At 42.9% G+C, this 25,883-nt stretch overlaps 1 protein-coding gene across 1 annotated transcript in view; it reads right to left on the bottom strand.

Annotated features, from left to right (window-relative positions):
• The window catches only part of SLC6A20 (solute carrier family 6 member 20), a 37,315-nt gene that overhangs the window by 5,735 nt on the left and 5,697 nt on the right, over positions 1–25,883 (bottom strand). Inside the window, exons 2-8 of the mRNA XM_006261953.4 lie at positions 19,278–19,418; positions 16,553–16,644; positions 15,040–15,267; positions 8,982–9,092; positions 7,681–7,922; positions 2,899–3,061; positions 476–680 (exon numbers count right to left, since the gene is read on the bottom strand). Coding sequence (XP_006262015.1) covers positions 476–680; positions 2,899–3,061; positions 7,681–7,922; positions 8,982–9,092; positions 15,040–15,267; positions 16,553–16,644; positions 19,278–19,418 — 1,182 coding nt within the window. The remainder of the gene's footprint in view (positions 1–475; positions 681–2,898; positions 3,062–7,680; positions 7,923–8,981; positions 9,093–15,039; positions 15,268–16,552; positions 16,645–19,277; positions 19,419–25,883) is intronic.

Raw genomic sequence — 25,883 nt, forward strand, 5'->3', positions numbered from 1 at the left:
GCACTTCAAGCACCATTCTGGAAAGTGAGCAAGAAAGTAAGCTTCGCATTGCACCAGCATGTGAAACATGCACTTTGGAAGCTCTACCTCATGTAATGGACAGAGGTGTGGGGATGGATTCTTTCAGTGTCTGAGCCTGCAAGGGGCTGAGTACCTTCCATTCCTCTCAGTGTCCATGGAAGTCGTGTTCACTCAGAACTTTGTGTGGTGGGCTTCCGCATCTCTGATTATGCATTCAACTCTTACCCAGCCTAAGCTTCTACCTTGTGTGGGTAGAAACGCTTTTCATTCCATCCAGGAAGAGCACACACCAACTGCAAATGCTTCCTCCACCTGACAGTGTTTTTAAACCCAAAAGTTTGCTAAGGAATTTTTTTCCAATTATTTAAGTTGGTCTAATAAAAGATATCAGATTCACCCAAAGAAACTTATCTGACCCTCTACAGGCATATTTTGGAATGTGGAGGCATCTTACCTGAAATGACTTCTTTGGGTAAGTGGGTGGAAAGGAACTTGCTATCAGTCAAAGGAGTGAGGATAGCTGCAGTGTTTCCCAGCATGCTGCCAATGCCCAGCATCAGAAGCATAAAAAAATACAGCACTGAATACAGCTGAGACACCTCCATGTTCTTGATTGCTTCCGAATAAACTATAAATGCCAGTCCGGTTCCCTGGACAGCCTGCCAATGGTAAGAAAGACACAACATTGGCAAAAGAATGATCAATTATTCAGCCAGTAAGTCCTGTTTATGTTCACTGATTAATGGAAGTTAAAATATATGAGTAGACAAAAGAATATGAACCAGATAGGAAAATAATAGCCTTATTGCCTAGCTCTGGTACTAACACTTTTAAACAAACAATAAATGAAAACCTGGCTGAGTTAAGGCCAGATTTTGCTACTCTTACTTGTGAGCAGTACATTTCTCTTCATGAAGTCCCAAGAGAAGCACTCAGTTAAGTCCTACTCAGGCTTGCTAAGGACCATCAGAATCTAGTCCTTAATAATGACTGATGTTTCTCATATTGAGCTAACTTCGATCTTTGTTGGCCTCTTAATTGTGCAGAATTAGCATAGTCCACTATACCACCAAGAAAAATAATGGAACCAAATTCTGTGATCCTTACTTATGCAAGTAATCTAAAGTAACACATGTAAATCAGAGCTCAACTTGGATTTAGAAACTGAGTAATTCCACTGAAGTCCTACATTACTTCAAGTGTAGAAGAGGTAGCCTAGTAGCTTCAAGGGGCCTTCGAACCTATGTAAGAACTATTTGCGTGATTAATCATTGCAAGATTGATGCTAACAAAACAACTGGTGCTAAAGAACATTGACACTAACAACAATACTTGGCAAGTTTCATGTTGAAATTTTTGGACAGACATTAACATTCTCGAACACAGCCATGAGGTAGTTATTCCCAATTTTACAGATGAATTTAGGCAGAACAGTCAAGACATTACATACAGTGTAGTCAGACATGGGTTCAGAACTATATGTCAAGCTTTTCTGCAGGCAACATGGCAATGCTCTGAATAACCAATAACTAATAGTCAACTAATAGTAATATTAAAAATAATATTTTGATACTAATAATAGTAATAACCAAACTAACCAATAACTGTCCTAGTTAGGCATAAACCAAATGCCCTAGCAGTGTCTCAAAATTCATTGCCATGCCTAATACTGTTCACTACTTATCATAACACTAACAGTGCTAGTTAGTTTAGTGAAAAGCCAGGGGCAGACGAGTGTTTTTGCTCCACAAGATCCTCTTGTTTAGCTAACAGTTTGCTCCCTTGGCCAGTGGAAAGCTGATGTTTCACAGTATAGGGTGATAGTATGGCCAGGTCCTCCAGCATCCCAGGGTAGACTGCTCTCTGGCAAAGCAAGTTCTTAGGGCACTGTTTTTCACATAACTTGCCTTGTGGATGTGAAGCAGGTCACATGGTGTGACCATCTAGCAACATTACTATCTGCCAGAGGTATGAATTAATTAGCTCCCTGGGAGCTAATTAGTGGTAAGGATGGTAAGGGAAGAAGCCCTGTTATAGTATTTCCTCCATCCTGCCCACTCTTTTAGAAAAGTTCGGTGTCTTGGGACCAACTTGGAGATGATCATATATTGGTTTTAGATGTCTTCACCTTTATGGCTGGTTCCCACAATTCATTAATTGTTTAGACCATCTATTAAATTCAAAGAGTATGCCCACATTTAAAATTTACAGGGAGCCTACCATAGCAGATTGGTGTGCCATTTTTTCAATCCATCAGAGAGGTGTTGGTAGACCTTAAAATATGTTAGTACAACCTACATGGGACACGGGTTTCATGTGTGTAGGCGAGGTGTCATAGGCATGGCTGGAAATGAGAAAAGGATATTTTTTTGCCTAAACTGTTCCAGCCAGGAGTGTGGGAAAGTCTGTGCTTTTCATTAATTTGTTTTCCCAAATTAGTCACAGAGTGTGCATTTCCTGGGTGCGTCACAGCCTTTGGTAAGGCATAGTGTGTAAACTGCCCTTTCCTTGGAGTTCTTGTAGGATCTGAGCCAAAATTCCCTATCTGTTCCCTTCTTACCCCAGAATATTGGTTGCTGTCTTATACTGTATCAAGTTACGATGTTATGACAGTCAACCCTAACCTTTTCTGCTAACAGCTATATGTGTATGTATCCCAAAATATAGAAACATTATCCTCTAAAGCCTGCAGTCTGTTGCTTGTTCTAATGCCTTTTCACATTATCTAAACGCACCATGTATCATCATGCTGAAGTCATTACATAAGAGTAATTTCTCATTCTTTCTCCCTCTTCTTTAGACTTTACCATAGTTCTGACTAGGGAAAAGGAAACAGAACAAAGAAAATCCATGTTGTTACATAAAGCAACAAGTTACCGTGTCTAGTTCAGCTTCCAAACTGCAGTTTTTAATCTGCGGTAGTAATTCTACATAGTCATTTGGGTGGGTAGCCATGAGCTGCTCTTTCATATGGTTGAGATTGTCTGCAGTTAAAAATCCTTCTTCCAGATCGAAAGCATTCGTTAACAGTAGCATCGCCCTGTAAAGCCAAGATAATACAGTTTCTTTATACGTGTGCTAAAAGAGATGTCCTAGAAGAATTCAGTAGTGGAATTGCAAGCATAGTGGCTACAGTTTCATTTAAATTAGGAAGACTACTCAATTATAGCACACAAAGACAGAAAGGAAGGCGCTTACAGAGGTATTATTGTGTTTACTCTAAACAGGCCAAATGTACTTTAAAAGTACATTTGTGAATTGGAAGGAGAGAAAACTAATTCTTGGATGTTTTTGAATTGTATGCAGTTTGAATCAACCAGAAGTTTTTGGGCTGATACCAGAATTGCTGGGAGGAATTAAATGGCTTACTGCATGCAGCAGTTCAGACTAGATGATGGTAATGGACCCCTCTAGCCTTAAACAGTTCTGTACACGTATGGTGTGTCTACATGAGACTAATTCTACTACGCATTAGCATGGCAGGCAAAACCCATGCTAATGCACTAATACACAGTAGAATTAGTGCCAATTATGATTAAGTTAGTACCTGTAATTACAGGTACTAAACTTAATATTCTGTATTTATGGCACATTAATTAATGTGTAGATATGCCCATATGCAACAAATTCATTATTCCTATTTTATGCTTAGCTCTGTTCTTTCCATGTTCAACAGTAATTGCTGTGTCTTGGGCTGGACTGGATCCTCAGCAGGGTTTTCTTTTGCTTCAGAGAATCTATCTCTGTCCCTTTTTTATTCATATCTTTTAAGATTAATTTCCTATAGCAACTATTAATGTGCCTTTCTGATAAAGGAGATGCATGGGAAGTTGGTATGTCTTCTGCTGTGATCCATGAGACAGAATAATAAAGCACAGACCCAAACTAAAATATAATAGTGCCCGATCACTGGACACTTGAATGCACTCAACAATTCTTGTTTAGGATCTGGTCCTGCAATATCCAAAGCATCTTTTGTCGGGCGTGGAGCACCCCCAAATATTAAATAGTAGTCAATAGGAGGTAAATCAGCCTATATCCCAGCAGATAGTACTCTGCACTTGAGGAGCATCATAACGCTGGGGAAACGCATACTCAAAAAATTGGAGAAAATCAGTCTTCTTGGTTTAAATGCACACCATTCTCTGTTGGTTAGACTACAGGATATGGCAACAAAGTCACTGTATTATAACCATGGAAATGACACTTACATCAAATCGGCATACAAGGTTCAAATCTTGGGCTCTGGAATTCAGTTCTGAGATCAAGTTTACAGCATTTCTCATGCCCCCCAAGTTGCATCCATCAGCTGTATCTCCTCCAGGAAGTTTGTAACACCAGAACAAAATTCATCTGCTGCTTACCCCAAGAAGTAGGTGAATTTTATTTCACTGTATACCACAGCAAGGAAAAAAAGAACAGAATTTCTGCTTCTGTAGTCTTTTCAGCAAGGGCTAGATTTTCCCCTGTGGGAATGCAGCTCGCCAGGAATGCAGCCTGCCAGGCCATTCTAACCAGCCCCCCCACCCCCGCCAAATTAAGAAAATATTTATCTGCCCCTGGCTGCCTGTCACGCAGCCCTCAATGGCTTGCCAAAACTCAGTAAGCAGCCCTCCACCTGAAATAATTGCCTGCCCCGGGGCTAGATATAGCTGTAGCTGTACTTCCTATCATCAGACTGAAGGTGGCATGCAGTGGCAAGATATTTGATGGTAGGAAAGAATCCAGACCCAATTACTGTAGTTGGTGAAAGCAGGCATTTTTGAAGACAAAGGACTGTAAATCCCCAGAGGACAGAGGGCAAGATGGTAATTTTTTTTCAACCAGGTGGTACACCATGTATATCTGGTAAGCCTGTGTCTAGGACTATGAAGCTGAAAATTCTTGCATTTGTGTCTGTTAAATGAGCTGTGAAGATAGTTCATAGCTGCTGAACTAAGTGCCAGATCTGAGCCTGGCATTGGATAATTACTGGCACAAGTACTCAGATTTGTGCTGACAACTGAAAGGTGGCAACATGTTGGCAGAGTTGTAACATAACATTTTAAGTTGTAAACTGCACCTACAAAATAGAGGCCTGCAAAACTGGACACTCTCTGTTTGCATTTTCTAAACTTCCTGCTTTGCATCTCAAGCCTTCTGTTTTGGAAGATTGTTGCCTTATTCTTTCCTATGTCCTTGTACCACAATAGCACTGGGCACTTTCAGTTCTGTGTAATGTCCAGCTGGGGAATCCCTGGCACCCATACCAGGCAATATGAAATTTCAAGTGGGGATGGAAGCTCTGTGTCCTTGTGTCTAAACAAAGGGTTCCCTCTCATGTGTCTTCTATAACCAGAGCCATGAGACATGTGATTCTATTACATGAAAATGTACATCTAGAAATTATTTTTATTTCTCAAAAATAGGCCTTTTATTAAAAACACCTACTCTCTATTTTGATTCAGGGGGTTGTGATGGAAGAGGGGAATGTGCCTTTCTGAACTATCAGACTTTTGTCCAGTTGTGAATAGATTTTAACAGGAGTGGCAATGATAAAGCTCTGCCTTAGTTTTCTAGAGTGCTGCTTAGCCATTCTGTTCGTGGTACTACACCTATCATTAAACAAAAGCAGTGTTGTGATGCCAAATACAGTCAGCAGGAACGTTCTGCCACATGCATTAGACTTCAGAACTTGGCTCACTGGAGGTAGGAAGACGTTATCCATCTTCACTGCAACATTAACTAAACCAGAGGGTCTCATTACAACACAGTTACATTTGGCAGATTGGACAGACCCTAAGGAGGTCCTTAATGCTGAGCTAAACTCGTGTACTTCTAGATTAAGTACAGACAGTAAAAAGGCCCAAGGCTGAATCGATTCAGTCTTTGCAGGTTAGTCTAAGCTGAAGAGATTAAACTGAGGAACAATTGGGCACACATTTACTTTTGATTCAGGAAACGAAGCCACGTTCCTGCTCAGGCCAGAAGCTGGAGGGAGCTAGAGCATACCTCTCTGACATGTAGCCAGCATAGGCTTTGTGCTCACTTCCTCTTCCTGCTGCCTCTGAGGTCTCTGGAATTTGCAGTCCAGACTCGCAACAGTAAGACTCTGCAGGATTGCTTATCACTTCCTCTTCCTGCTTCCAGGTGCCTCTGGGATTAGTAGTCCACAGTAATAGCCAGCAGTAAATTTGAGCAGAGGAAGGGGTGTTTAATCCCCATCCCTGGCCCCAGACCCTAGCTGGGGTTTGCCTGTTGGGGGGAGAGGAACGGGGGGGCAGTGCCTGCCCCCACATCAATCCTTCCATGTTGGAACAGGCAGCCTAGCCCAGGGCTGGAAAGCATGCTGGGGACCGTGATTTAATTGAAACCAGATAGAGCTTTAACATGGTTATACAGATGTTGGTGGGTGCCACTTACATTGTGATGTTGAACAGTGTTGAAACAAGTTGAGGGAACAATGCCTTGGGACCTGGTCAATGAACTTGCTTATAATTGCATGCAGATGGGCCTCTGAACTCATGTGTCAGCCTGCAAAACTGTCGGACTGAAAAGCTCCAACCTGGGCTTGGATTTCATAGATTTCATAGACATTCGGGCTGGAAGGGACCTCGGCAGATCTTTGAATCCAGCCACCTGCCCCAGGGGCAGGAAGTCATCAGGAGTCATAGAATCCCAGCAGGATAAATATTCCAATGTTTCTTGAAGGCGTTCAAAGTAGGTGCTTGAACCACCTCCGGCAGCAGTCTATTCTAGGCCTTGGGGGCTCGGACAGTAAAGAAGTTCCTCCTTATGTCCAGCCTGAAACGGTCATGGAGGAGTTTGTGACTGTTTGGCCTTGTCATCCCTTGAGGTGCTCTGGTGAACAGACGTTCCCCCAGATCCTGGTGAACACCCCTTATAAACTTATACGCAGCCACCAGATCACCTCTGAGCCTGCGCTTTTCCAGGCTGAAGAGTCCCATGGCTCTCAGGCTCTCATCATAAGGTCTGTTTTCCTAACCTCTGATCATGTGCGTGGCTCTTCTCTGGACTCTCTCAAGCTTCTCCACATCCTTTTTAAATTGTGGAGCCCAAAACTGGATGCAGTACTCCAGCTGCGGCCTCATCAAGGCCGAGTACAATGGGAGGATGACATCCTGGGATTTGCTTGAGAAGCATCTATGGATGCAAGCTCACTTTACTAGCTGCAGCATCACATTGATGGCTCATGTTCATCTTGTGGTCAATCGTGACCCCCAAGTCCCTTTCGTCCATAGTGCTAGCCAGCATAGCACTGCCGAGCCTATAAGGGTGCTGCGGGTTTTTCTTCCCAAACTGGAGAACCTTGCATTTTTTGGTGTTAAACACCATCATGTTCTCATCCGCCCATTTCCTGAGCCTGTCCAGGTCAGCTTGGATCACCCTCCTGTCCTCAGGTGTGGATGCTTTACCCTAAAGTTTGGTGTCATTGGTGAACTTGGCCAGTCCGCTTCTATTAACTTTTTTCGAGTCATAGAAGGACAGAGTGTGCCATTCCTTTTATCTTCAGTGTTATTAGTTTCAGTATCTGCTGCAGTTCAGGCATATTTTTTGGCATGTGAGGACCTGCATTTCAAAGCTGCTATTTGGGCTCATTTTCCCTCTTTTCTCATATGTAAGATCTAAGGGTGAAAAATTAGTGAAAAGGTTTCTTACTTGTTCAGGCAGTTTTCATAATTGAATGTTGCCTTAAAGCCATAGATGGAGAAAGTCACAATACTGGCAAATATTGATGTGGTGCTGTTTATCAAAGAGACAATTATGGCGTGTTTCTCACAATTGTTGTTTGGCTCATTGTAGCTGGCGAAAGCTATCAGGCTTCCAAAACCAAGACCAAGTGAGAAAAAAATCTGAGTAGCTGCATTAATCCAGGCTTTTGGGTTTGCTAGTTGCTCTAACTGCAAAACAAAAGAGTGAGAACTGTCTGATTAACACAGAAGTGGCCTTGTGCTCATTTGTGGTCCATCTAATGCTCTCTCACTGTAATTTCTATGGCAAGGAGTAAATCTAAGCATCAAGTAGGGAAGAATCTGGCTTATGTACCTGATTTTGCTTTCCACCATTTATTCTTGCAGCTTTTCTTAAAATTAATGTAAGTTTAACCTGTTGAAGTATGGAGGAATTTGGTTACGTGTATGGAGGCATCTTGAAAGTTGAATGTTTCAAGGATAAACAAAATGGGTTATTTTTATGTAAGGCCAATTCTTTGTTGAAGCAGATGGGTTAAAATACCTGATTTTAAATGGAAGCATGCCTATCTACACTAGCAGATAGAATTTGGCCTATAAAATGTTCAAGAGTGTTTGAGATCTTGGGGTGAAATATAATCTTTTTTATAAACCAAAGGATTATGTTGAAACATATGCCATATATAAACATATGCCCTATATGGCAGGAGATTAGGCCATATTCATTTGTTACATAACTCTGTTGAATTCAGGAATTAATTTTGTTCAGTGGTACTACCCACTTTATGAATATAACACACCTTAGGTATGATGCTTCTTTCTCTGAAGAAACTAAAAACACAAGAGTGATGTGTACCACCGGTGTATTCTCAGGAGTCTAGGTTAGTGATTCTCAACCAAAGTGATGCAAAATATTAGCACTGTTAGGGGTGTAAATACCTACACAATTCACAAGATAAACCCAGATATTTCAAATAGGAAATCATAGTCAACAACATTTTGAATTGTTGTGGTCTTTTTGATTATTTTTTGCAACAGAAGAATTGTTCTTTTTTTTCCCATAGGAAAAACACAAGTGAAAGTTAAGAGAGAGCATTTTCTGAGAGGTGCCTTGAGTCTAAAAAGGTCAAGAACCACTGGTTTAGATGCATGTAGTGTGAGCCCCAAATTACTATTATGAAGATGTTATGGAAAAGAAAAAAGTTATAGAAGAAACAATGCAGATATAACCACTGAATTTTGTTAAGATTTCGATGTATATTTTTGTACCTTTGGTGTAAACATATAAACCAGCCCATTCACAGCTCCATGTAGTGTTAGCGCTTTAATTAAGTAGATGATGAGGACAAGGTATGGCAAAGAAGCTGTTAGGTAAACAACCTGGAAAAAAAAAAGGTAAATTAATTAGAAAGCTGAGATACATGGCTATCTCTCTGCAAGGACCATTTCTTGTAAAACTGAAAATATTACTAATGTAGCTACAGACAAAGTTAAATTGCATGAGACTATATCAATCCTCATCCTCCAGGGCTTAAAAGGTTTAGGAGCAGGGGTCAGGAAGAAATTTCCATTCTGGAACAGCATTTCAGCACTAGATATTACAGTATCAGACCATAATTTGACCATGGGAATATGGCCTAATCTGGCCATTTTATTATATATGCTTTTTGGGGTTTTGTTCTTTTTTCCTGTATAAAACAGTAGTAAAGGCCTATTTGCTATCTTATATCTAAATGACTGCTTTCAGGTCAAATGTGGCTTCACAAAAAATGAGCTTTTATTTAAGATCCTTGGTATTATTTTCACAATTTTAATTTTTGTAATTATACAGGAGTTTAAAACAATAGTTTAAAACAACAACAGTAGCAAACTTTTTCCTGCAGTATTTGCAACCTAAACTTTTTCTAGACTAACTAAACAGAACTGAAATTAATCAAGTTTCATTGCCTGTTCTGAGAGAAATCTGACAAATATAAAACAAATACTGCTTCAGTAAAAAGCAAATTAAATTTTTCCAAGCTCGTATTGATAGCTTATTTCTAACTGAGGCAAGGAAATCTTTTTTACGGCCAGTCCTCAACTTACAACTTTGTGTTACAACGTTTCACACTTACAGTGTTTATAAACTGACACCCTGTTTCAATTCTTTACAACACCTAATCTGATGCCACACCACTTTACAATGCTAATCTGATGCCACACCACGCCAACGAACAAGTTCGCTGCATTGTCCATCTCCTTAGAGAACATCTGTCCAAACTTCTTTGGACACTTTCTTTAAGAAAGCAGACAACACCCCAGAAAAACCTGCAGCCAAGACTCCTGAGAAGACTCCAGCCAAGAACCCTTCAAAAAGTCCAGCAAAGTAACTTCAAAGAAGTCCTTCCAAATCAATATGATTGCTATTTACAGTATAAATACATTAATGTAGCTATATCAATTACTCATCTATAATTGATTGAGTACAAATTCTGGGTTATTTTTGGTGAAAATAGGGTATCGGCTATCCCCCATTTATAACATTGTTTCCTATGGAAAAATTGGTTCTGAGTTACAACGTTTCGACTTAAGATGTGGTATCAGGAACCATGTGTGTCTGAGGACTGCCTGTATATCCTTTCTGTTACCTTTTAATAGGCCATGAGTCAAGCTGTGTCTTTTAACCTAATGCTAACATACTTTAAATGCAAGCAAACCAAAAAAGATGATCTAATTGATTTGTCTTTGTATTTATTCACATGGTTATTCCAAAATCGATATATAAACCCTACTGTAGAAAAAATAAGATAGCTCAGTCTAACTTAGTTCACCTGAGTAAGTGCTCTACAAAGATCAGGCTTACCAATGAGCTATCTAACCAAACATGCGTACACTTTTGGAGTGCAGCCCTGGGGCCAGGAAAGTCCAGCTGCTCGCCCCAGCCCTGGGACTGTGCTTTTCCTACCCTTCCTCCCCCCCCTCCCACTCTGTCCAGGCCATTTTCAGCCCTCTGGCCTACCCAGCCCTACACAGACAACCGCTTCTGTGGTCCCAACAAACCCATGTATGACACACTAGCTCCCTTCCCCACCCCAATTTACATCACATTCCTGGCACAGCTCCTGGCACCAATGAGCATGTGCACAAGTGGGACCTGATCTATAATCACATGACTTAAAGTAAGTCACATGACTGTAGATTGGGTCCTGGGAATGTCTGTACGTGTCCTAAAGATCTGAGCAAGGTTCCTTGGGTGAATTTGATATCTTTTAAGATCTGAGGAATTTTACAGAGTGAAAGCTCCTGGAAGTGACACATTACACTCTGGAGCATGGACTGTCCCTTTGTGTTTGTACTGAGCCTACCACAATGAAGCCCCAATTTGCTTGAAGCCTATAGCTGTCTCTATAATGTCAGTCATACTTAATAGTCCAGGCTGGGAGTGAACCTTTCTTTGCCCATACCTGTAGGGTCTGGGGTACCGATTCATTGGAAATCTGGATAGCTGCAAGGAAAGTTAATTCATGCCTTAGAGCCAGATTGTACAGCCCTTCTTTATCCTGGTAAGTACCCACTCTCATGAGTTGCACTATTGAGATCAAATGGGACCGTCCCAGTTCACATTCATAAGCACAAAGAACGATTCTACATTTTGTCTATTAGCTTTGTTTCTCAAACTCAGTATAGCTCCAAACCAGGAATTGAGCTTACAGACAGAGTTATTACAGAGTACCTTCCACTGCAGTTGACATGAACAGGAATTGTGCAACCTTACACACCTCTTGGGAGTCAGACCCTGTGTGTCTTCACTCCTGTTCCCATTTAAAATCAGTGGCAAAACTCCCAATAGTTCATATTTATTCGTTGACTCTCCATATTGTAGCATTTGATAAAAGCCTCAATTTCAAAGATACCTGAAACCTTTAGAAGCTTTTTTTATTTCTGATAAGTGGCTGTGGACTTCTCAATGCTATGCTGGGATGTAGCTGGCCTTCCATTAACTGAGCATGTCAGTTAACCAGGAGTCAGGCATTTAGGTCTGTCCTGCTTTTTGTCAGTGTGCCTTGGTCTCTCCCCTTCACTAGTAGCTTTTCCAGTAGAAATTTATTGTACTATAAAATAATTACATTTGGTTAGATATTAGGAAAAACATCTACTATCACTAGGTGGGTAGTAAAACACTGGAAAAAGCTACCCAGAGAAGTTGTGGAATCTCCATCCTTGGAGGTTTTTAAGATCCAGTGAAACAAAGCCTTGGCTGGGATTATATAGTTGGGGATGGTCCTGCTTTGAGCAGGGGGTTGGACTAGACTTCCTGAAGTCCCTTCCAACTCTAATTTTCTATGATTAGCTTTAAATTAGTTATCTGGTAGTCCTTAGCCCACTATATAATTTCACTATTATTCCTTTAATTAAGACATACACTCAGCTTCTTTTAAATTCAGATAATATATCATTTTCACAATCACAAAAAATTGACAGAGCAGGCTGTGTACTTAATGTCTTCCACAATGTGCCAACTTCAACAAGCTTAATAGGCTAGCTGTATTTTAGTCTGCTGGGTGCCTATGTGCTTTTCAAATGTGGTTTGCCAAACATAAACCTAGTCTTTCTTCTTCAAACAGGTTCAGAACTTTTGATGTCTCATTTTAAATGAGGAGGAAAGGTCCTGGGATACCTTTTTCTAAATTCACAGATTAACACCTTCACCAAAAGATAGCACTTCTACCAAGAGTTCTGATTGCTTTTGCCTGTAGACTAACACGGCTACAGCCTGTATCCCTGAAACATGGGAGATAACAAAATTAGCCATTTTGAAATTAAACTTCACAATTTAGAAAAAGGCAAAATTCGACACCTTGAAACCTGAAAGCTGACACCCCTGCTCCAGCCTTTTGTTTCAAGCCAAATTTGCTTGCTCACAGAGCAGCTTTAACACAAGAGAAATTCCTTGCCCAGGGGAGCCTTCCATCACCAATCCTGCGAAATATGAAACGTCATAACAAGAGAGAAGCATAATTCAACGTTCTGCTTGCCATCAGACACCTTCGAGGTATACAGATGGCTCCAACTTTTACCTGAGCTTAATTTGCATAAAATGAACTTTTCTAGCAAGGAGATCTTATACTACCTTTCAGCTTTCCTGAGAAATATGAATTTTCGTGGGAGAAATTTTACAATCTTTGCACTCTCCTGTGCCTAAAGAAGGGCATGTGTGCCTGAAAGCTTGTAAATAAAGATTTTTTTTTTGCAACTGTCTAGTTGGTTTAATACAAGATATCACCTCTACCAAGAGTTTGGACTGCAGATTAACATCAGACATGTTTCTTTCCCATGTGCTGTGCAGCCCCGTGGCTGTAAGTTGACGCACCTCCAAGTTCTCCTTTGGAAATCCATCATCACAGTGTCATTCCAAAGGGCCCTGGATTATTCTCCCATGTGCAGCATCAGAACTGCCACATTGCATTAGATGGTGCCAGGACCAGTTACTTCAGAGGAAGGTGCCATAAGAAGTCATAATCAACATAACCCCCAAGGAAAGCTTTTTCCTTACCTCTCCTCTATTAGTTAGAGCAGTGATTCTCAACCAGGGAAGCATGGCACCCTAGGGTGCCGTGAGATCCCTTTAGGGGTGCCAGGGAGTGTCACATAATATTAGCACTGTTAGGTGTGCAAACACTTACCTACACAGTACACACAATTCACAACATAAACCAAGAGATTTCAAATAGGAATCCATAGTGTCACAAACATCTTGACTTATTGTGGTGTTTCTGAGTTCTTTATAACAGCAGAATTGCTTCATTATTTTTCCATAGTCAAAAAATGAATGAAACCTAAGAGCTGATGTTTTCTGAGGGGTGCCTTAAATCTAATGAGGTGGAAAACCACCGAGTTGGTCCAGCTTATGGCCTGAAATATGTCAAGCCCCTTTGAAAGCATTTTATTTTAATTCTTACTATTATAGCTCCTCTGAATGTTCATGATCTTGTAGATGTCCAGTCTCTCTTACAATCCTGCTAAGGTTTGTCAATGTTATCGTGTAGCAATTAATTCTACAGAATAACTGTATCTAGGTTGAAAAAGTACTTCCTGTTTGTAGTTTTAAACTTGCTGCCAGTTTCTGTGAGCATGGCATTCAAGAGTTTAATGGAAAAGCCAGCTGCAAAGTGAAAGTGCTGTTTTCTCTTGCTCATAAAGTCTGCATGTTCCTACCACATACAGAACAAACTGCTTTCTCTTTGAGTCATAGAACAAGAGCCTTCTCTGAACTAGTCAAAGACAGCTTCTGTGTAGCAGTACCACAAACGTTTGATAGTCAACATCAGCGCCACGTGGGTATTTATTTTTAATAGCAAACAACTGATCTGATTTCTGTGGCATTGCTCTGTCATTTACCCTGTCTCTTTCTGATCTGATCATATCTGATTCCATAACCAAACAGAGTCATTGACTATCCTACACCCTGGAACACAGAGTTGAAAACAGAAACAAAGCGTGTTGTCTAAGAGGAAAATGAGTAAAGTGGCCAATACACTGGAGAGATGTTCACCTTTTATGCCACTTCCTGTATAACTGACTGTGTGCTGATGCTACTGTAGCTAAAATGAATTTCCTTTTTGTGCAAGTGGTAGTGCTCTGTGTTATGCAGTCTAATAGTCCCATGTCATATATATGCAATATATTTGTTCACTGTACTTTGGGAACAATGCATAGATACGTAGATCACTCTTAGAACCATAAGGTGACCACAGAGATGCCACAAGCAGCATTCTCTTTATCTTCAAGCCATTTGATGCTTTACAGCTATGACCAATGCCTTTATATGCCAGTGAACACACAGTATGATCCTGTAGCCACAGTTCTTCATATTAGATGACCCTGTATCCACACACAGTGGTCACACTGTGTTCCCTTGGTTAAGAGGAAATAAAACTAGCCAAGTGTAAAAAGCCTGTTGGAGGTTGTTTCTGGCAGGGGAGGGGGGGGACGGGGACGGGGACGGGACAGTTCCAGTTAACTTCAGTTAAACCAGTGGGGGTCAGCCTTTCAAGCAGGGGTAAATTAGCCCCACACACTCTGAGTGCCACTCCTATCCCCTTCCTCTGCCGTACTAGCTACTCTTTCTACTCCCTGCCCTGTGCTCCCTAGCCAATCTGCTGCTCCGCTTTCTGCTTCTTGCCACATATGCTGCCTTGCCCCTCTCTGATCTAGTGTGTGCCACATACAAAGGCTGCCTGTACTGCTTGTGGTACTCATGTCACAAGTTGGCCACCCCGAGTTAAACCATCATTAGGACTTGAAGAAATCAAATGTAACTCTGAAACAACAATTATCATCCTCTTACCTTGCCTGTAGACTCTGTTCCTCTTAGAATACATAGATAGACTGTCAGCCAAGCCAGGATCAGGCACACGGCTTGCTCCCACTGGATACTCCCATTCTCCTCAATGGATGGTGAAATGTTTAGGGTTTTCCTATACCAGAAATACTGAGTAGATGATGCCTTCTCACATTCTTCAATGTAACCAGTGTGATTGCTGTTCAGTGGACAAGCAGCCCATGGCAAGGGATTCTTTGGGAGTAAAACAAATGCAAACATTCAATGCAGGGCATAGTATAAGGCTCCAATGAGGGCTTAGGGAACAGAAAAAACATCAGGGAAAATGACAGTATGACAGTGACAGGGGCTTGTTGGGCTGCTGGTGTAAGGGGTCTTGGGACAGATTCTGCAGCTCCTTCTCCCCCATGGGGATTGCCACTGACCTCTTAACATCTAAGGGGTAGGCAACCCCCGGCACGGGTGCCAGAGTGTGGCACGCAAAGGCGTTTTGCTTGACACAGGTACCTTGGGGTGGGCGGCAGGGAAGAGGCCAGGGCTGCACTGCCACAACAAGGATTGGGTCCCTCGCAGCTCCCCTGTTATCTGCTCCTAGCACACCAACATCTTACAAGCTGAGCTTGCAGGTGTTTTTGGCACTCTGCCTAAAACATTGCTGACCCCTGAATAGGAAGAAGCTAACTGCATGCTGTGATTGTGCTCTTTCTTTTCTGTTCTTTCAATCAAGTCATACCAGCAATGGACTAAGTCATGGGAGCAAGGACTAAAGGACTGGGCCCATTCTGTGGAAATCCCCATTGATGTTAATGTCTGTCAGTCTAGCTAAAACAAACCTTTTTTCTGAGCTAGTTTCTGCCCCTATACAATAATGATCTTATATTTTTCTTGTGGCACTATGAGGCATTTCAGAAACAAAGTGGGCTTTGACATGAATGATCTCTCAGTGCCAATGGCCTGTGGAAAAAAATAGCTGGCAAGCTGATGTCTAAGTTTAGAGTCATCAGGTTATAAGGATTTATTAAGAAACTCTGGCAATGAAACAACTTCTTAAAATTAATGCTGAGAGAAGCTATATAACTCATGATGGAAATTTTTTATTTGCCTGTTGTTGACAACGATGTTAAAGAAAGGTTTCACAAAACAATATCCTCCTTTGAAAATATGGTTAGTTTAAAGGGTTTGGCTTCTAACAATCATTAACCAGTCAAGGGTTCTGAAGATAACAGAGGATGGCTGCCTGACTAGATACAGAGGTCGCTATGTCTGTGGGTGACTCAAACAAATATCCTTTAAATGGGATCATTCAATAATGCTGATTCTTGGTTCACTGCATTGGTATTTCTTTGGTGGGCCCATTTATGTCGTCAGTATTTAAACTCCTGTTTGCCCACTGCAAATTCTCCCCTGATGCCCAGCAAGCTAACGTGGTCTCTCAATTTCAAGCACATTGGGTTTGCCCACTTTGGAAGGAAAATGTGCTTTGTTATACATTGACCTATCATCAGAGTACTCTACCCACCTGGAATGAATGGAACAGGTACCAGAAGGCCCAGGCATTTATAACATTATAGTACATGGAGAGGAAAAATGATACCACCACACTGGCAACACCTGAGAATGAGAAATGGCAAAGTCATTGAAATGGCAAACTGTCCAAACACCGGCCTGCAGAACTTAAGAAAGACTCACTTCTTTGGTCATCTCAGCTCTCTCCCAGAGGACCATTGTCTTCAGAAGTTAAGCATAATATAAAGTGTCAGTAAAAGGGAAATGGCAGACTTTTGGCAGACTGAAAGCCCAGTAGCCCATCTAGACAGAATCTAATTCAAAGCTAGAGAAAGTGGCAATGCCTCAGGGAAAAGAGACCATATTAAGCCATGGTTAGATGTTTGCACTGCAAAAAAAAGTAGTGTTTTAATTACAAGAGGACAAAAATGTGCCAGCCTAGACACCTAGCTGAAATGGAGCAAAGGGTTAATAATGTCTGTGCTCATTCGATTCCTCTTTTTTCACTTGGAACACTATTTATTCCATGAAACAGTTACCAGTGTTATGGGAGTGGAAGGAATGCCATTCAAGCCAATCCTGAAAAGTCCTATACTCTCTGTAAAGTAGGAAATTTTCTCAAAATCTTTCAATCTTTGCTAATGTCAAAGTTATACTTGTTTTAAGTTGTACTTGTTTTAGCAATGTTTGGAGCTCTAAGCCAGGAGAGCTTCTGGCTGCCATTTTCTATGATTAGTTTGAAAGTAATTATCTGACAGTCCTTAGCCCACTATATAACTTCACTATTATTTCTCTAATTAAGACATACACTCAGCTTCTTTTAAAATCAGATCATACATCATTTTCACTATTAGTAATATACATTGGTAATATGCATTGGTAATACACTGTTGTGAAACCTTATTCATGGAAGGTTTAATGGTCATGATTTTACAAATACCAAAAGCAACTATCAGCCTACCTACATGAGGGCTCCTAGTATTGCTAACACAGTTTTAGAAAGGGAGGGAAACTTGGCTTACTCTAGAATGGGCTTCACTACTGGTAGCAGTTTGGGGGCTCCAACTCAGAGGAAATGCAACTGAGACTTCAGTGGGAATCTGGTAGTACAGGTACAGGACCTGGGATATTTCCTACCCCAGAATACATGTCATAGCTACACTATTTGTAAGACTGGTAGTTGTTGAGACCCTGGGTTACCATCTGTTGTACAGTTCTGTACTGCACAGACTTCTAAGAGGTATCAAGCAGAAGGAAAAGCTCTTCCTCCTACATCCAAATCCACTACAAGAAGTCGGCTGATACGGCAGTGCCAAGTGACTTTATGTGATCTCTGGGAAGACAGCCATCTCTTTCCTCCTCACATGCATTTGCTTATTCATTGTTTTACTGCACATGAAGCATTCCTGTCATTTAAGTTGCTTCTTTCAAGGAAATAAAAGTGCTGGTTTTCAACTTGTGCCTCATGATGAAAAATCAAAGCGTTTTTTTAGAAATTGGCAAGTCCCACTAAAGAGAGTCCAGTACTTTAAATTAATTGGAGATAATTGGACCTATAAGGTAATTTAAGCTATTTTTATGTAGTTCCATTTTATTGCCAGTTATTGGGTAATGACAGTAGTAAACTACTGCCTTGTTTTATTGATATGTAAAATTTTAGGTTGAACTAGACCGGTTGCTGACAGTGGGGTTAAAGTGCATGTTCAGAAATCTGGATTATATTCTTGCCTTGGCCAGAAGCATTCTGGACTAGATCTTATTCCACCTGATGGGTTTCTAAGTGGCATTTCTTTAGGCACCTTAATGTTATCTTGCTCCATTCTCAAGTCCCTGAGATAGTAGATCAGCTTCTGCAATACATTGTCATCTTAGGCTTCAGTGCAAGTCACAAAAGACAGGGAAGAAGAGGAGAAGGATCCACCCATCTTTTGCAATAGCAGTTTTTCAGGAACTCTAGCTGGCTGGGATAAGGCATAGCATCTGACCCTCTGAGCTTCCCTCTGTAAAATGGAGACAATGCCTCTCTGGCATTAAATCATTAATGACTGTAATGTACTTCTGACCCTCAGACAGAAGGTGGTATAGAGGCTGGGAGAAGTCATTTTCAGCTTTGCTATGCATCACCATCTTACAACCTGCGACAGTGACACGGAAGGAGGTGGTTGTAAAGTTGTATTCTGACAGGAACAAAATGCAACAGGAAACAAGATACTCTTTCAGATTTGATGGCCACTGTCAGTTCCTTGTAGGTTGCTCTGTGACTGCTCTTTCTGGAAGACCATGCCCTTGGTTCTAGTCCTGCCATGACCCGCTATGAAACACCAGACAAGTAATATGCATTAAGGTACCATTTAGAAACCCTGGTTAGCAATATCTGTCTACTTTGCAGGAGAGTTTTGAAACTTAATTATTTAATATTTGCAAATTATTCTTAGGTTTTCAATACCTCTAGGTGTTATTTGTGGGCCAAAAATTCTAATGGTCATGACCTATACTCTAAACAATACTAAAGTTTGTTGCAGGTACTTTAACAACCCAGTTCCCTGGTGGAAAAAAAAACAAATATCCATCTCTTTGAGTCAAAAATCTCATCTCCTTTTCCTGGTCAATGCATACTACACATGCCCTCTAATACTCTCATAAATACCAACTTTTCTGCTCCAAAAATTTATCAGAATCACCAGTGTTCACCTGGGAGTTAAAAATAACCCTGTGTCTTGGCATGAAAAAAAACCTACCGACTCCACTGAGGTAGGGACTTATTGTTTTCCATGCGCCAATGCTCCCTTGACGCATGTGCTGTCCTACTGCCAGCTCCAGGAATAACAAAGGCATCCCTTCCACAATTAACATGATGAGATAAGGAATTAAAAAGCCACCTGCAGGAGAAACAAAAGGTGTTTAACAAGCTGGAAGGATAAGCAGTAAAATACTGTTAAGAGTCAAGACACAGTTTTAAAATTTCCAGTCTTCCTACTAACGATATGCCTAGACATGTATTCACACCCAAATGCACCTTTATATGCACATCCTATTACCACAGCATGCACTTCCATGGACTTGTGCATACCCAGGTACAAACTTATTCCAGTAGTCAAAGTGAAAGGAACTGCTGGTGTTCATCCAGCATGAGTTTTGATACATCTTCTGTCCCCAGGCATTAACCCACAAATCCTACTTGGCAACTCTCAGGGCAGCTATATTCCAGTTGAGATTACACAATTTAAAATGGCTGGATTAAGTCCTATCAACTGCAGCAGTGGCATGAAGATTGCATCCATGATTGGCTTGACCAAATCCTAAAAGGATGATTGTCTCATAATGAAGTTATCATAGCTTTACTTTATCCCCAGTTCATCACAATGGTGATGCCAGTCAGCAGAAAGAGAAGAGGGTCCTAAAAGTGTAATGTATATGCCAACCATGAAAGAACAGCTGAGCTCCAGCTGTAGCTCTCTCTGTGCCCTGCTGCCACCTGGAAATGTAATGCACACAGTTGTTGAGGTCAAGCAAGATGGTTACAACACAGCACTGCCGAGCCTTTTCCTATGGAATTTTTTACTGACATTTGGCAATGCTGTGATTTCTTTTGTAAAAATTTCCTACCCTAGACCTGGCCAAAGGAGAGTTTCCAAGGAGTTTGTTCTGAGCAATGTGCAAGACTAGAACTGTTAAAGGGTAACTAATTGTTGTCCAAGCTGTTAAAGCATAATGGAAGGGGGAAGACAGAAGGGGAGAGGTTTAATTCACATTCATTTTCCTTAACAATGTTCAGTACGGAAGGGAGTAAAGAAGAAACCTCAAAGGTCCTACCCAGGTTATAAGTACTAGGGCTGTGAGAAATGGCACCGTTCCATTTCAACTTGCATTTCATTTCAACGGAACAGCATTTTGTTTTGAATTTCATTTAGATTCAAAACTGATGTTTTATTTCGTTTCGTCGAAACAGTTTCGTTGTTTCGCTGCTGTTTTGACATTTCACCCATAGGCTATAATGGGGAAGCTTGTAACAGCCTATAACTTTGTCATTTCTGGCCTGATTTGGCTGAAACTTGCAAGAATAGTAGCCCCTTCTGAGGTCATGAAGCTTGCTAAGTGTCAAGGAGATAGGTGCAGGGGTTTTGGGGAAACTGCACCTCAAGCTGCGGACAAGCAAAACTTGTGACATGGGTGACAGTGTGTGTGTTAAGGCACAGCAGGGTGAAAGCCACAGGCTTGCTAGTCCCTGCTGAGGCCACGAAGCCTGCCAGCTGTCAAGGAGCTAGGTGCGGGGGGAGTCTGGGTTCTGGGGCCCGGCACCTCTAGCTTCTGACTGTCACAACCCAAAGTTGTGGTTTTTTGTTTGTGTGCGCTTCGGCACTGCTAAATTATTTTCCCGCCGACTGTAGCTTTCTTTGCACGATAGAGTTCTCTGCTGTGGGAGAGAACTCTGGTGCAACGGGGGATTTCCCGCCAAATTACAGCTTCTTTGCAGGGTGCATTTCTTTTGCATACTAGTGATGCACATTGCAAAGGAGTTCCCGCCATTTGTATTTGGATTTGCGCCACATAATTGGCCAGTTCCAAATGTAGGCACACGTGGCGGCTAGCTATTGGCTTGCTAGCTGTATAAAAGGCTTGGGTAGTTTCCGCCCAAGTCGGAGAGGGAGAGCGAGAGAGAGAGAGAAAACTGGAAAAAGAGATAGAACTCGCCAGGAGGAGGAGACTTCGTACTGTGTGAAGATCTCCAAGCGCTGCGGACCCCTGCGGACCCAACGCGCCTCTCTCAAGCTTAATAACTGAACCCGCGGAGTTTTCGCTTCTAGCCTCTCCCCATCGCCGATCGCAATCCAAGACGTATCCCTTTCCTGTAAACCCAATTTTCGAACCCACGGGGCCTAAACAACTCCGGGGGACCAGGGAACCGAACTGAACCCGCGGAGCCTAAACAGCTCCGTGGGAGCAACCGAATTTGTCGTAGTCCTCTAGCGAGGACTTAAGTGGAGCTGTGCCTGGAAACCTGTCCAGCCTACACCACTACCATCTTTGGGTGTAAGTAAACAATCTTTTCAATCAACCACTACACGTTTGTGACTAATTCTAGCTCGCCACCGGTTTTCTCCTACCCCGCGTGCCCGGGCTGCTGGCCACAGCCCACGTGCGCAAAGACGGGCCGTGGATCGCCCCCCCCCCCCCGACTCGCACTTGGCGGCAGGATCGGGGCCCAGCCCGCACATGGCGGCGAGGATGGGATCAGGAGAGAACATGCTAGAGCTAGAGTTGGTTCAGAATTGCCCTTGGCGCGATAACCAACACCAAGTGAAAAGTTTTGAGGAACTGGAGGTGCATATTGCTTACCACCAGGCGGGCGGAACGGGTGAAAGATTTGTGAGTGGATGTCTGTTGCTAAAGGGAGAAGAGGGAATCTCCGAAGACAGAGCCCCGAGAGAGAGGGAAGTGTACTTGCTCCCCGCGGTGTTCGGGTGTATAATGAGAGATGAGCGGGTCCTGTTTAGGCCCCTCGATACTGTGTCCCTCGCCGGACCCAACCCGGCAGGCGAAACGAACCCAACTTTCACCAGGGAGTGTGCCCGAAGCCTACGATATGCTCGGGAGAGTGAAGAACCGGAGCCAATCGGCCAGTTCTCCCCGTGTATGGTAATGGCTAGATTACAGGGTCGCGAGCTTCCATCCGAGCTCCGCGAAGATTTGGAGACGGAGGAACGCGCCGCGGATGAAAGAGTGGCCTTGCGGTACGACAAGGGGGAGAATGTGGTACAACTTTTTGTACTGTGATGGATTTAATGCAAAAAAACCTAAGTTTGAAAACCCAGCTGCAGATGGCGATCCGAGCGGTCAAAGAAGCGGCTGAGAAAAAGGAGCTTGAAACGCTGGTCCAAGATGGCGCAGAGCAAAAGGGAGACCACGTGGAAGAACCGGAAAAGAAGGGTGGAGCTTCTGAAGAACTCGCGAGAGTTCGGTCAGTGACTCCGCCCATCGATGCAGCGTCGTCGCCGGCAACTCCGCCTAGCGACGCAGCGACGTCTCTACCGACCACGCCTTCCTGCCGACGAAGGAGAGAGTCAAGTGGAGGAGCGCATCTGCCCCTCCTGCCTGAAGCAATAACAGCAGTAGTAACCCCCGCGGCAGCAGTTCAGCCTTTGACAACATCAACTCCCAAAAAAGCAGCTTGCCCTACAGCCACGGTCAATCAAGCAACTGATGAGCGAGATGTTGTCACCAGTCGCATTCGTGCTTGGACAGAATTACAGCAGCTATATAAGGAATCTGAGATGGAATCTGATGAAGCTATAATTTCATGGCTAGATCTTATGGCCATGGAATTTAAACGTGATTAGTGAGACAAGCTTCATGGACTAGAGGACATGTCACCGACATGATAACATGCAATACTCACTGGCCTATTCCACTGCCAGCACTTGTTGCAGGACTGATTAGTCAAAAGGCCCACGTGTGGCATGCAGGACGGCCAGAATGTACCGGCGCAGAGTGTCTTATGCTGGCAATTATTGGTGTCTCGTATTGTGCTTGGAACCCGAGAGCATGTGCGCTGGGACTGACATCACTCCAGCGAATAAGACCATGGCCTCACCATCACTTGCGAGATCCTGGAACTGTTCCACTAACTTCTCACAGTCTAGACAGTTGCCTCGAGATTTATGGGCAAAAGAATATCGTCGTCCTTCGGATTCTGCTCAGTCCAATGGTAAATCAACCCATGAGTAATCTTTGTCAGTTGCCACGACTGCGTATCCTGATGGAGCCAAGATTGTCTTTTGATCGGGACTGTCAACACCCGACCAGACCTCAAGACACCAGACGACGTAGATCCGATCTCCCACCACTGCCACCGAGAACCCTAGAGGAGCGATACAAGTTTGGATTTCTCCTACAGCGTTCCGGACTTAACAAGCGGCAGTTTTGGATTTTAGGAGATGCAGGCCAATGGCAGTTAGCTTATGAGTTAGGTTTCTGTTATTTAGAAGAACCAGATGATGAATCTTTGACGATTTCGTCTAATTGAGCCATGAAAATTGTTTAAGTTTGTTGAATAAGATTATTAATCTGTTTTTGAGAGTTTTCTGTTTACAGATCCGGAATTCAGAACGCGTGGTAAAGAGGAACCCTGAGAGGGATGACATCACCGAGAAAAGTGAGGGCTTGACGTATGACTTCGCCATGATGCCCACTGAAGCCCTGATCGTGCAATTTTGTTATGAAACAGATTATATGTTTGTGTTGATTATTATTTCTTGATTGTTATGTAACTTAATCCCAGGGCAGCGAATTTTATGTTTGTTTATCTGTTTGTTTGCTTATCTACTTGCTTGACAACTCATGACAAAATTCTAGATTGCTAAAAGAGTATGACATAATTTAGCTATGCTCTCAGCAAGGGGGGATGTCACAACCCAAAGTTGTGGTTTTTTGTTTGTGTGTGCTTTGGCACTGCTAAATTATTTTCCCGCCGACTGTAGCTTTCTTTGCACGGTAGAGCTCTCTGCTGCGGGAGAAAACTCTGGTGCAACGGGGGATTTCCCGCCAAATTACAGCTTCTTTGCAAGGTGCATTTCTTTTGCATACTAGTGATGCACGTTGCAAAGGAGTTCCCGCCATTTGTATTTGGATTCGCGCCACATAATTGGCCAGTTCCAAGTGTAGGCACACGTGGCGGCTAGCTATTGGCTTGCTAGCCGTATAAAAGGCTTGGGTAGTTTCTGCCCAAGTCAGAGAGGGAGAGGGAGAGGGAGAGGGAGAGAGAGAGAGAGAAAACTGGAAAGAGAGATAGAACTCGCCAGGAGGAGGAGACTTCATACTGTGTGAAGATCTCCAAGCGCTGCAGACCCTTGCGGACCCAACGCGCCTCTCTCAAGCTTAATAACCGAACCCGCGGAGTTTTCGCTTCTAGCCTCTCCCCGTCGCCGATCGCAATCCAAGACGTATCCCTTTCCTGTAAACCCAATTTTCAAACCCACGGAGCCTAAACAACTCCGGGGGACCAGGGAACTGAACCAAACCCGCGGAGCCTAAACAACTCCGTGGGAGCAACCGAATTTGTCGTAGTCCTCTAGCGAGGACTTAAGTGGAGCTGCGCCTGGAAACCTGTCCAGCCTACACTACTACCATCTTTGGGTGTAAGTAAACAATCTTTTCAATCAACCACTACGCGTTTGTGACTAATTCTAGCTCGCCACCGGTTTTCTCCGACCCCACGTGCCCGGGCTGCTGGCCACAGCCCACATGCACAAAAGACAGGCCGTGGATTGCCCCCCCCAACTCGCACTTGGCGGCGGGATTGGGGCTCAGCCCGCACACTGACAAGTAAAACTCGTGACATGGGTGGGTGATGCTGCGTGTGTGTTAAGGTGCACCCTCACTCAACTGACACCAAGGCAGAAAGCAGGGCAGTTCAAACAATGCTGCCTTTTATGCAGTTTTTCCATCCTTTCCCCAGAGCACTGGGAATGGAAGAGACCTCAGGGACGGATGACAGTCACTGGCCAGCTACACAGTCAATAATGAGAGCAGTCCTTCCCCCCACCCCCTTTCCCTCCTCTTCCCCCTCCCTCTCCTTACTTTAGTTTCTGTTTCCCTGCGGGCAAGCCCAGCTTGAGCTTCGAAACTCAAAACATTTCAAAAATTTCAAAATGTTTTGACTTGCCTTGTTTCATTTCGAGGCTGTTTCGAAGCTCTCCATTTCATTTTGATTTTGCTGTTTCGAGCTCAAAACAAGTCAAAACAGCATCGAAATGAAACTGCTGGCGAAATTTTGCACAGCCCTAAGAAGTACAAAGGGGTTTCCTAGCTAGGTTGACTCCTTAATCTGACCTGGTTAACCCCCTCCCTCCTCCCACCCAAGGTAGTTCCTTAGCTGGTGTGAATTGGCATAACTCCTTCAAAGTGCATAAATCAGCTGAGGATTTGTCCCCCAGCTGAGCTGCATACACATTACAGCTCTTTTCCCCCTCATAATCCATCAGTGGCCTAAACTGCCAAATCCACACTTATCACAGCACCTTTTAGTGGTGCTGCCTTCTGAGGGTATCAAGGTGGCTATCCTATAATGTCTTAATAGAGGACAGACAGCCCAGAGAATGTGCATAAAGAGCAACACCCAACAGCACATGGGAAAAATAAAGGGCAGGAGAACTGACTGAGCCACTGTGCATGTGTGTGTGGGGAGTGGGAGGTCCTGAGTAAAAAACAAAATAAAGTGGCCTTTACTCCTGAAGTCAGCACACCATGTCTCTGCAAATGGGTATATTTTGTCAGATGGCAATAGATGAAGTAATTTCATAATACGAGTCATGAACAGCATTGAAAATTGAAGGAAGGCTCTTGGC

Source organism: Alligator mississippiensis, chromosome 5 (assembly GCF_030867095.1).
Source record: "Alligator mississippiensis isolate rAllMis1 chromosome 5, rAllMis1, whole genome shotgun sequence".
Classification (NCBI taxonomy): Eukaryota; Metazoa; Chordata; order Crocodylia; family Alligatoridae; genus Alligator; species Alligator mississippiensis.